Genomic DNA, 12,636 nt, shown 5'->3' on the forward strand with positions numbered 1-12,636 from the left:
AATAGTCTCTATTGTTCAAATCCACATTTAAAAAAAATTTTTTTTTTGAAGATTTTATTTATTTATTTGACAGAGAGAGACAGCGAGAGAGGGAATACAATACAAGCAGGGGGAGTGGGAGAGGGAGAAGCAGGCCTCCCGCTGAGCAGGGAGCCTGATGTGGGACTCGATCCCAGGACCCTGGGATCACGACCTGAGCCGAAGGCAGACGCTTAACGACTGAGCCACCTGGGTGCCCCTGAAATCCATATTTTTATCTAGAATACAGTATTTATAAACCTAACACCTCCCTGCAACAAAACCAACATTATTAGGGGAGTTGTTTGAATTATTTTTTAATAGCTACAGTGGAGCCCATTTTCCTCATTAAGTAACTATAGGGATTTAACATTCTTTAAGTGGCTTGATTACAACCAAGAATGTGGTATTGGTAATATATATATCAATTCACTCAAACATTCAAGAAAAAAGGACTTATTTTTTACTTAACCAAAAATGAATTCTGAAAATACATTAAAAAATACCCTCCCAACCACTGTTAACACACTCCTTTGTGCCTTCACACACCATGGTCCAGGAGTTACAATTTTTGTGCTTCCACAGGTCTTTCTATTTGGGCAGTTATCAATCGTCTTCTTTCTCAATATACGTCTTTGCATTAACCCGTGCCATTTGCCTGGCCAGGTACCTGTCTCTAGCCGACATTACAGTTTCTTCATTGCTTCGTTTTGCAAACTTGTTCCCCACCTCATGTGGTCTCTCTTGTTCTTTGCCCATCTCTTGGCATCCCTCTGTGAGTATGTGTTTTGCTCCCAGGGATGTTTCAGAACTGGAGGGTTTTTCTGGGTTTCTTTCTTTGTCCTTTTCCGTATTTCTCATTTTATTGGATCTTTCCCGGTCAAGAAACCTATCCTTTGCCCTAGAATTTGGGCTGCTTTCTTTTTTGTCTCGGCTTCTTTCTGAAGATTGAACACTTATTTCTCGTTCTCTATCTCTGTACTTATCACTGTTTTCATATCTTTCTTTCCTTGCTTTCATATGCTCTTCCTTTTCTTTGCTTTTCTCTTCTTTCTCTCCTCCTTTCTCATTGTGTCGGTCATGATCATTTCGTGGTCTATCTCTTTCTTGTTCTCTTGGGGAGTATTTCTCCCTGTCTTTCTCCCTTTTCCAATCTCTGTCATTTCTTTCTCTTTGGTCTCTTCCCCTCAGTTTATCTTCATGTTCATGCCTCTTCCAGTGAGAAGCTCTGTGACTGACCTCTCTGTGCCTCTGAGAATCCTTCTTTTCTTTTCGGGAACCACGGTCAGTGTAATAGTTCTCATGATCCCTGGATTGTCTCTCTTGGTGCTGATCTTCCCTTTTCTCATGAACTCCTGACTTGGACCTTTTTGTGTGGCATTTGGTACCATGCTCTCTTTCTTCACTAGAAGACCGTGAGTGCGCTTGATTTCTCTGATGCTTGGAGTCACTCTCGGAGGTCTCTGTGACCTTTTTCCTTCTGCAGTTCACTTTATTATTTTCTTCCATTTCGTCATCCTCACTATTAGCATAAAAGTCACTGTCTGCATCTGGGTTTTCTTCTGCTTGCACAACAGTTTGGAGACTGCATTTCTCATGTGGTATTCTGTTCTCTGAACTTACTTCATCAGAATAACCCCTTGATTTCTCTTCCTTTATCCCAGACCTTAAAACAAATAATATAACACAAAATGCCACATTATTACTGTAGTAATAAGCACATGAAGTGTTCATATAATTTTTCTCAATACTTAAACCAATGCAACTACTAAATGCAAAAAGGTGCTGTCTATTTACCTTGTAAACATCTGCAAACTAGTATTTTCTTTTTATTTTTTTTGAGAGAGAAACAGCATGACAGGGGAGAGGGTCAGAGGGAGCAGGCTCCCCGATGAGCAGGGAGCCCTACGTGGGACTCGATCCCAGGACCCTGAGATCACGACCTAAGCCAAAGGCAGTCGCTTAACCCACTGAGCCATCCAGGTGCCCCCAAACTAGTACTTTCTAACCATTCAGAATATTTTCAGAAAAAGGTAGAAGTGAAATAGAGAAAATGAGCCTTTCTGTATTGGACCACTAGAATCTTTAGGCATAAGTCTGTGTAAGGTCTTCATTTTTGTTAAGCATGACAAAGAAAAATTGGGAAAAGTAAGATATATTCTGGATCTAAGTACTATTTTCACAACATGAAGTTCAAGTTGCAGCTCTTTGTTGGATTCTTATTCCTTTCTTTTTAAAAAATTCAAGAATAGTCCTGGAAATAGCTGAGATATTTTCACAGCAAAATCTAATTCTAAATATCACTAAATAATCTCTTATGATTAAAAAGGCACGAGCATCCTGGTATTACCCCCTGGCACCTATCACAACAAAATAGGAATACGTGAATCCATCTGATTACAATCCACTAAAAATTGTTTACATTACCTACATTTTCCCAACTGATAAGTGCGGCTCATTTATTTACATTAGCCACACGTTCATTCTTACTGATCGCATAATAATCATACTAAGAGAACAACTGTGGTTCTCTGGGAACTGCTGGCAGAACTGTCTTGGCTGAAGGATTACCTAATACTTTGGAATTCTATTATTAGACTCTGAGAAAAGTACAACTATTAAATGACATTATGGAGTTTCATGGCTGGCCTCACAACTATTCCAGATGAAACTCTAATAGAAATTCTAATTTTCCAATCAAAAATCTGTCTTCAAATATATTTTCTTAGACTCACAATTTTCATCAATTTTGTAATCAAACCCAGCATTTGGAGGGGGGGAGGGAAGGTGGAGTATAAATCTAATTCTGTCTGTTTAGCCTTAATTCTACTCTTTCCTTTTCCCAGCAACACAGACTTAGATCCTCTAATATGAATGTTTCTGTTCCAAAAAACCATTTACTCAGATACAAGCTTAAGACAAATTCTCCCTTTTACCTTCAGCTATATACTTATGACAGTCATTTCACCATTCCTACAATATCTTATAATTTTATCAAAAAACCCCTCCAATCCTTACTTTCTATGCCAGTGCTAATGGACATATCTACAGACATGGTAATGTTCATATCTGTGCCATCTAATATGGTAGTCACTAGCCAAATGTGGCAACTGAGTATTTGCAATGTGGCTACACATCAGGTAGTGCATTTCTAGCTGTTGATACGTGAATCTTCTGTTTTATAGAGGCCATGTTCTATTTACGGAAATAAACCACTTCTCTTATATACTATTTGAACATACATGTAATCCGTAGGTTTTGAATTAAGAAACTGCAAATCCCTAGCAATTCAATTAGGTCAGGTTTGGCTGACAACACAATATGCAGTGCTGCAATCCTCTATCTTTCAAAGGGTTAAAATGATCCCACAACCACAGATCATGAAAGGAATCTTTCTTCTACTATTCCATATGCCGCGCCTCACCTGGCTTCACGAAAGCTGCATGTAGGTACTTCCTCTTCACCAACTGCTTGATTTAACAGGTGTCTATAAAATCCACTGAGATCTTTCTGCTTGGTTACATCCAAACGTGCTAAGAGAGGGCAAGCAAAAGTGAGAGGAATAGATTCAACAAGGCACAACACAGTTCAGTTTTAGAGGTACAGAGAATGTCACATACACAGTGTATCAACTACTCTTTGGATCTAGCTGGCAAACTATAGCCTGCATGCCAAATGTGGCCTACTGTTTTTGTAAAGAAATTTTTATCGGAATGTAGCCTTGTTCATTTATTGTTTAAGGCTGCTTTTCCATTAGAAAGGCAGAATTTAGTAGCTCCAGCAGAGATCATATGGTACACAAAGCCTAAAATATTTACTTATCTGGTCCTTCACAGAAAATTTGCCAACTGGTATTCTATATAAACACATAGTACATGCCTAGACAGAATATTATAGATTTGATTTCCTTCTATTTAAAACTTCTATGAGCACTTGCCAATTAAGTTATTTGTAAGTATACAATGTACTTAGATCTTGAGAAATGACCACGATTAGAAAGTCTGAAGTAAAGCCCTAAGACATTCTTTGGCTCCTGCACATTTTTGTTCTTTCTTGAATTAACATTATTCTTTTTCTGAAGGCCCACCCAGTTCCTTGAGTGATGTTACTCTAGTTTTCTAAACCCAGAAAATATAAGTAGGATTTAAATCTTAGTTTATATTGCTTCTGACAAATATCGTGTGGTGTATGACTTATAATAAAGGTTTTTTACATTTGGAATTATTTTCTAAGGCAATGACTTGTAATGGCCATAGTTTTAAGAAACAAAATGAGAGATGTGAAAAGTCCAATAGAAGTAATAGTTACTAAAAGTACAGCTATGGGGCGCCTGGGTGGCTCAGTTGTTTAAGCATATGCCTTCAGTTCAGATCATGATCCCAGGGTCCTGGGATCGAGCCCCGCATCGGGCTTCCTGCACAGCGGGAAGCCTGCTTCTCCTTCTCCCACTCCCCCTGCTTGTGTTCCCTCTCTCGCTGTGTCTCTCTCTGTCAAATAAATAAATAAAATCTTTAAAAAATAAATAAAAGTACAGCTATGTTTTTAGTCATTGTCTTTTCTCCATTTTATAATATCACAGAATATCGTATCTACACCTCGAGTTCATATACACAAATGAGGACCACAACATTATAATCTAGAAGTTCAGGGACAGAGCAAATGGCGAAACCACAGGGCAGAATTTTGCTGCTTCTGTTTCCTTCTCCCCTCCTCCCTCTTCCAGTTCACCTTCGAGTGCAGCAGCCCTTTTTTCTCTTTCTTCCTCTTCAGCTCTCTCTTGCAGTTTTTTCTTATAGGCAGATGTCACAAATGCCTCCTTATCATCAAATTCTCCCTTCTCCATTTCTCGTTCTCTCTGTATTTTTTTTTCCATTCTCTTTTCCTGTTCCTTTTTTCTGATCTCAACTGCTTTTAGTAGGTTGTGAATATACTTGGGCTAGAGGAAAAAATAAGATTTAGGGAAGAATCAAGGATAAAAATTAAGAATATTCTGTTTTTATCATGAATTTATTAGGATAAAAATGGCTAGTCCAAATAGGTGGGACTGTCATCATCTCAAAATTAAATATAAATTTAACTAGCAAGACTGAAACTAAAATTCTTTTCAAGAAAAATTTAAGTGTAAAGACAGAAATAATTCAAAATCCTATTTTACTTTAAAATTTCAAACTAAGTAATTTTTCCACTGTGTTTTCACCCTTTTTACAGGTATTATCTCAATATTTCAACAGATCAGTGAATCAGAAAGGTTCTTACTAGTTTTTCACATTAGTTGAAATACGGTTATTTAAAAGAATACATGGGGGCTCCCGAGTGGCTGAGTTGGTTAAGTGTCCGACTCGATCTCAGCTCAGGTCTTGAACTCGGGGTCGTGAGTTCAAGTCCTGCACTGGGCTCCACATGGAGCCTATTTAAAAAAAAAACAGCTATAATTTTACACCACTACCCTACTTGTACATACTATAAAATGTAAAGATCTTTAAAAATCAGTCTGTGCTTGTGAAAGAAGAAGAATGATAGTGTGAATTTATATCAAGACCCCACTCTCAATTATTTTTTCAAACTAAAAATATGATCATATGTGCAGATGATTCAGTTACCAGCTTGAAAGCAATAAAGAAATGAGAGGATGATAAAACACAAAAATATGAACAGGAAGAGGAGTTTCTAATACAAAGACTTTTTTTTTTTTTTTTTTTAATTTGAGAGAGGGATCGAGAGAGAGCATGAGTAGGGGGAGGAGCAGAGGGAGAGGGAGAAGCAGACCCCCCGCTGAACAGGGAGCCCAACGTGGGGCTCAATCCCGGTCCTCTGGGACCATGACCTGAGCCGAAGGCAGACGTCCAACCGACTGAGCCACCCAGGTGCCCCTAATACAAAGACTTTCTAAGAAAAAAAAGTTCAAAAATTTATTTGTGGGGCGTCTGGGTGGCTCAGTTGGTTAAGCGACTGCCTTCGGCTCAGGTCATGATCCTGGAGTCCCTGGATCGAGTCCCGCATCGGGCTCCCTGCTTGGCGGGGACTCTGCTTCTCCCTCTCCCGCTCCCCCCTCTTGTGCTCTCTCTCTCTCTCACTCTCTTTCTCAAATAAATTAAAAAAAAAAAAATCTTTAAAAAAAAAAATGTATTTGTGAAGGTGGTAAAACAAAAAATCAAAACTTATTGTTTTTATTGTTAGATAATTTACTCACTCCTATTAGGATACTAAATGCAGGGCTTTGTGGGTTCTAAATCAAAACTGTATTATCTGGAACTAGGGGCTCTTCACACTTCAAATACCCTTATAAAAGCTTTTTCTCAGATCATTCCTCATGCTAAATAAGATTAAGATATAAAATGCAGGTCAAGGGGTACCTGGGTGGCTCAGTCAGCTAAGCGTCCAACTCTTGATTTCAGCTCAGGTCATGATCTCACGGTAGTGAGATCAAGCTCCGTGTCAGGCTTCACACTCAGCGGGGAGTCTGCTTGAGATTCTCTCCCTCTACCCTCTCCCACCCCTCACTTGTACATGCATGCTCTCACTCTAAAATAAATAAATAAATCTTTAAAATACAGGTTGAGGTCAAAGAAATTTGTATTTTCAGCTACAAACCTTTCGGTCTTTTCCCAAAATCAATTTGGGATTATTTTCCTCCTTTTTTTTCTGCATTTCATCATAAATACTGTCATATTCATATACAGTAGAATCTTCTGCAAGGGCCTTCTGGATTTCTAGTTTGGTCTAAAATAAACAAACAAACACGTCTAAAAAATATGAACCAGCTAAAACATACGATAAAAAGTCTTGGTTAACTTTTTTGAGAGAGGATCATGAATCAGATATATATTACAAAAATTCTATCAATCACATTTTAGACTGAAAATATAAACATCGGTCTGGAGCCAGGCTGCCTGGGTTTGAATCCTGGCTCTATAACTTATTAGCTACTTGGGGCAAGTTTGTGTAATCTTTTTGTGCCTCAGTTTTCATCTAAAAAAATGAGGATAATAATTGTATCTACCTTCCAAGTTGTTGTATTATCTACTTTATATAGTTCATTCATATATGATTTTTTTTCATATAGGATTTTTAAAAATAAACAAAACACCTCAAACCAAGATCAGAGAAGAACTTCTGAACTTAGCTTGACAACAGATATCTACCAAAGACCTACTGCAAATAGTACACCTAATGATGACATTTAACAGCTTTTCCAATGAAATAGGGAGTAAGATAATGTTGCCATCATCAGTCCTGTGCACTTGAAGACCAGATAAAAGAACGGAAAGGAAAAAAAAGTATTGTCTAACTATTAAAACACCCCATTTCTTAAAAGGAATTTGAATGGGCAAAGAAGGAAGTCACACTCTCACTCTTCGCAGATGACATGATGCTCTATGTGGAAAAGACTCCACCTGAAAATTGCTAGAACTCATATAGGAATTCATCAAAGTGGCAGGATATAAAATCAATGCAAAGAAATCAGTTGCATTTCTATACACTAAAAATGAGACAGAAGAAAGAGAAATTAAGGAACTGATCCCATTTACAAGTGCACCAAAAACTGTAAGATACCTAAGAATAAACCTAACCAAAGAGGCAAAGGATCTGTCATCAGAAAACTCTAGAACACTCATAAAAGATACTGAGGACACAAAGAAATGGAAAAACGTTCCATGCTCATGGACTGGAAGAACAAATATTGTTAAAATGTCTATGCTACCGGGCGCCTGGGTGGCTCAGTTGGTTAAGCGACTGCCTTTGGCTCAGGTCATGATCCTGAAGTCCCGGGATCGAGTCCCACGTCGGGCTCCCTGCTCAGCAGGGAGTCTGCCTCTCTCTCTGACCCTCCCCCCTCTCATGCTCTCTATCTCATTCTCTCTCTCAAATAAATAAATAAAATCTTATAAATAAATAAATAAATAAAATGTCTATGCTACCTAGAGCAACTATACATTCAATGCAATCCCTATCAAAATAACAACCAGCATTTTTCACAGAGTTGGAACACACAATCCTAAAATCTGTATGGAACCAGAAAAGACCACCCTGTGTAATAATCAAAGGAGTGTTGAAAAAGAAAACCATAGCTGGCAGCATCACAATTCCAGACTTCAAGCTCTATTACAAAGCTGTAATCACCAAGACAGTATGGTACTGGCACAAAAACAGACACATAGATCAACGGAACACAATAGAGAACCCAGAAACGGACCCTCAACTCTATGGTCAACTAATCTTCGACAAAGCAGGAAAGAATATACAATGGAAAAAAGACAGTGTCTTCAACAAATGGTGTTGGGAAAACTGGACAGCCACATGCAGGAGAATGAAACCGGACCATTTTTTTACATCATACACAAAAAAAGACACAAAACAGATGAAAGACCTAAATGTGAAACAGGAATCAAAGTCCTTGAGGAGAACACAGGCAGCAACCTCTTTGACCTCGGCTGCAGCAACTTCTTGCTAGACACGTCTCCAAAGGCAAGGGAAGCAAGGGCAAAAATGAACTATTGGGACTTCTTCAAGATAAAAAGCTTCTGCACAGCAAAGGGAACAATCAACAAAACTAAAAGGCAACCTACAGAGTGGGAGAAGATATTTGCAAATGACATATAGCATAAAGGGCTAGTACCCAAAATCTATAAAGAACTTATCAGACTCAACACCCAAAGAACAAAGAATCCAATCAAGAAATGGGCAGAAGACATGAACAGACATTTCTCCAAAGAAGACATACAAATGGCCAACAGACACATGAAAAAATGCTCAAGGTCACTCAGCATCAGGGAAATACAAATCAAAACCACAATGAGATACCACCTCACACTGGTCAGAATGGCTAAAATTAACAAGTCAGGAAACAACAGATTTTGGTGAGGATGTGGAGAAAGGGGAACCCTCTTACACTGTTGGTGGGAATGCAAGCTGGTGCAGCCACTCTGGAAAACATTACAGGGGTTCCTCAGAAAGTTAAAAATAGAGCTACCCTACAACCCAGCAACTGCACTACTAGGTATTTACCCCAAAGATACAAATGTAGTGATCCGAAGGGACACCTGCACCCCAATGTTTATAGCATTATATAATAGCCAAACTATGGAAAGAGCCCAGATGTCCATTGACAGATGAATGGATAAAGAAGATGTGGTATACATACACAATGGAATATTACTCGGCCATCAAAAAGAAAAAAAAAAATCTTGCCATTTGCAATGACATGGATGGAACTAGAGTGTATTATGCTAAGTGAAATAAGTCAATCAGAGAAAGACAATTATCATATGATTTCACTCATATGTGGAATTTAAGGGGCACCTGGGTGGCTCAGTCAGTTAATCATCTGCCTTCAGCTCAGGTCATGATCCCAGGGTACTGGGATGGAGCCCCGAGTTGGGCTCCGTGCTCAGCTGGGAGTCTGCTTCTCCCTCTCCCTCTGCCCCTCCCCCTGCTCGTGCTCTCTCTCTCTGCTCCCTCTCTCTCAACTGATAAAATCTTAAAAAAAAAATATGTGGAATTTAAGAAACCAAACAGAGAAGCATAGGGGAAGGGAGGGAAAAATAAAACAAGACGAAATCACACAGGAAGACAAACTGTAAGAGACTCTTAGTCATAGGAAACAAACTGGGGGCTGCTGGAGGGGCGGGGAGTAGGGGGGGATGGGGTAACAGGATGTCAGGCATTAAGGAGGGCACGTGATGTGATGAGCACTGGATGTTATGTACAACTGATGAATCACTGAACCCTACCTCTGAAGCTAATAATAATACAATATATGTTAATTAATTGAATTTAAATAAAAAAGTAATACCTTAAAAAAATAAAATAAAATACCCCATTTCTAAGAGTATTGTATCTTAGATTTAGTAAATGCAGTCAAGTTAGTATTCTTCATCATAAAAGTTAGTTTGGGATTAAAGCAGAAGACAAGAGCTAAATCATCCAAGTGGATGGGGAATAAAGTGAAAAGCAGGAAGTATAGATGAGAGATCAAAGGGGCAGCAGGCAGGTAAAGGTACAAGAATAGCTATAGGAGCACTCCTAACTTGCAAGCAAACTATGAGAAAAAGTTTCACTAATAGGAAAAGTGGTTTTGGACAGCTAGGATTAAGAATAAAATTAGGTTTGGGATTTATGCTTTAAAAAGTAGGTAAGAAGGGGCGCCTGGGTGGCTCAGTCATTGAGCGTCTGCCTTCAGCTCAGGTCATGATCCCAGGGTCCTGGGATCGAGCCCCGCATTGGGCTGCTCAGCAGAGCCTGCTTCTCCCTCTCCCTCTGCCGCTCCCCTTGCTCGTGCTCTCTCTTTCTCTCTCTCTGTGTCAAATAAATAAATAAAATCTTAAACAACAACAACAAAAAAAGTGGTTGCCATCTGGGTATTCTCTAAGACTGATGAATCACTGACCTCTACCTCAGAAACCAATAATACATTATATGTTAATTAACTGAATTTAAATAAAAAAAGTATTTAAAAATTTAAAAAATTAAAAATAAAAGTTATTTTTATGTAGGGTTTCAAACAGAAAAAATAGCATACACACACACCCATGCAATAAAACAGAACTCACACTCAAGAATATGTCACCCAGCTTACGAACTAGAATATTACAAGTATCTTCAAAGTTATCTATGTGTTCCTCCATGATTTCCTTTGCCTACCACACAGACGTAAACAATATTCTAAATTTAACGCTTATTTTCTCTTCCTTTTCCCCCCACATATGTATATGGCTCTAAGTAATATATTCTATGATGTGCTGTTGTTATCAGCTTTATATAAATAGTATCAGCTTCATTAAAAAAAAAAAGTGGTTGCCATAGTATCTGGCACATTAGAAAGTGTTTAACAAATTTAACCTCATGCAGGATTCCAGGTAGACAAGAGAGAAACAGATGCCAAATGTTAAAGAAAATGTGGAGAGGAAAAAATTAAAATTAAAAAGAAAGGTACTATGCCATTGTTTAATTTCATTATGTTCTGCAGCAGCTAAATCTAAGATACAATGGCATAGTAGAAAAATTAGTAAACCTTCACGCCTAGTTCTGTAATTAGCTGTGTGATCATGAGGGGTAATTTTTTTTTTTAAAAGATTTTATTTATTTATTTGAGAGAGAATGAGATAGAGAGAGAGAGAGGATGAGAGGGGGGAGGGTCAGAGGGAGAAGCAGACTCCCTGCTGAGCAAGGAGCCCGATGCGGGACTCGATCCTGGGACTCCAGGATCATGACCTGAGCCGAAGGCAGTCGCTTAACCAACTGAGCCACCCAGGCGCCCTCATGAGGGGTAATTTATCCTTTTGAAGTTTCAGATTTCTTAACAGACCATGGGCAGGTTTGTGAGAATTTTAAAAACATAATGTATGTATAAGAAAGTGCTTGGAAATATGACAGAGCACTATATAAATATAAGGTGCAAGGCAAATCTATTGAAAATTATCAGATATTCCCCATTCTCAGTAGCCGAATTTCAAATAATTATAAAGTTATGAAACCACTTTGGTGTGAAGAGACTTTTTTTAAGTAGGCTCACTAGTAAGAATAATTAAACCAGGTGGCGCCTGGGTGGCTCAGTCATTAAGCGTCTGCCTTCGGCTCAGGTCATGATCCCAGAGTTCTGGGATCGAGCCCCGCATGGGGCTCCCTGGTCTGCGGGAAGACTGCTTCTCCCTCTCCCACTCCCCCTGCTTGTGTTCTCTCTCTCGCTGTGTATCTCTCTCTGTCAAATAAATAAAATCTTAAAAAAAAAAAAAAAAGAATAATTAAACCATATAATCCAATATAAGACTCCTGAGTCATCTAAAAGCAGAAATGGGTTTAATCTACAACACAGCAATGAAGAGTTAATTCTTCATTGTGCTTTTTCCATGTAAATTTATCACAAAAACCTGAAATATATGTAAATCAAGAAACATCTTAAACATTTTCAGAAAAGAAGGGTTAAGATAAAATTATTTCTTCATACACAACTACTCTGCTCTGTCTCAGGACCTAGATACCAAAACTGATACTGAAATACTTATTTCACCAAATACATTTAATTCCCTCAGCCACCTTACCTGTTTCATTGCTTGCTTCTTAGCAGCTTCCCTCTGAAGGCTTTCACTCACGGAGGTCTGTAAAACATAAAAATGTTGTCTTTGTTTAAGCCAATTTAAAATTTCTTTTCCAGTATTCTGGTTGGCAATTAGTTCCTTACCTATACTAAAAACCAGAAAAGTATTATGAAAACATATTATAATTAAAGAAACATTTTCAAGGTCTTTTACCAAAACCTTAGGAAACAAATGAATTTTATTATAAATCAAAAGCGTAGGCTGTAAGGTGTAAGAGAAAATAGAATGGTACGTGAAAAAAATGAGGTAACATGGCTTTTTTTTTTTTTAAAGATTTTTAAAATTTATTTATTTGAGAGAGAGAGTGAGAGAGAGAGAGAGCACAAGAGGGGGGAGTGGGAGAGGGAGAAGCAGACTCCCCGCCAAGCAGGGAGCCCGATGCAGGACTCGATCCAGGGACTCCAGGATCATGACCTGAGCCGAAGGCAGTCGCTTAATCAACTGAGCCACCCAGGCGCCCGGTAATATGGCTTTTTATTCCCAACTTCACCACTAAGGCACGCAATCTCTACGATTTCAATTA

The 12,636-nt window shown here is 38.5% G+C and overlaps 1 protein-coding gene across 4 annotated transcripts in view; it reads right to left on the bottom strand.

Annotated features, from left to right (window-relative positions):
• Window positions 1–143: 143 nt before the first annotated feature.
• The window catches only part of NSRP1 (nuclear speckle splicing regulatory protein 1), a 55,703-nt gene continuing 43,210 nt past the window's right edge, over window positions 144–12,636 (bottom strand). For all 4 annotated transcript variants that reach the window (XM_035027653.1, XM_035027652.1, XM_035027655.1 and 1 more), the window contains 5 exons: window positions 12,057–12,113; window positions 6,610–6,738; window positions 4,747–4,954; window positions 3,443–3,551; window positions 144–1,684 (listed from right to left, as the gene is read on the bottom strand). In XM_035027653.1, coding sequence (XP_034883544.1) covers window positions 625–1,684; window positions 3,443–3,551; window positions 4,747–4,954; window positions 6,610–6,738; window positions 12,057–12,113 — 1,563 coding nt within the window. In that variant the 3' untranslated portion in view covers window positions 144–624. The remainder of the gene's footprint in view (window positions 1,685–3,442; window positions 3,552–4,746; window positions 4,955–6,609; window positions 6,739–12,056; window positions 12,114–12,636) is intronic.

This window comes from Mirounga leonina, unplaced genomic scaffold (assembly GCF_011800145.1).
Source record: "Mirounga leonina isolate KUSES-001 unplaced genomic scaffold, KU_Mleo_1.0 Mir_200, whole genome shotgun sequence".
Taxonomy (NCBI): Eukaryota; Metazoa; Chordata; class Mammalia; order Carnivora; family Phocidae; genus Mirounga; species Mirounga leonina.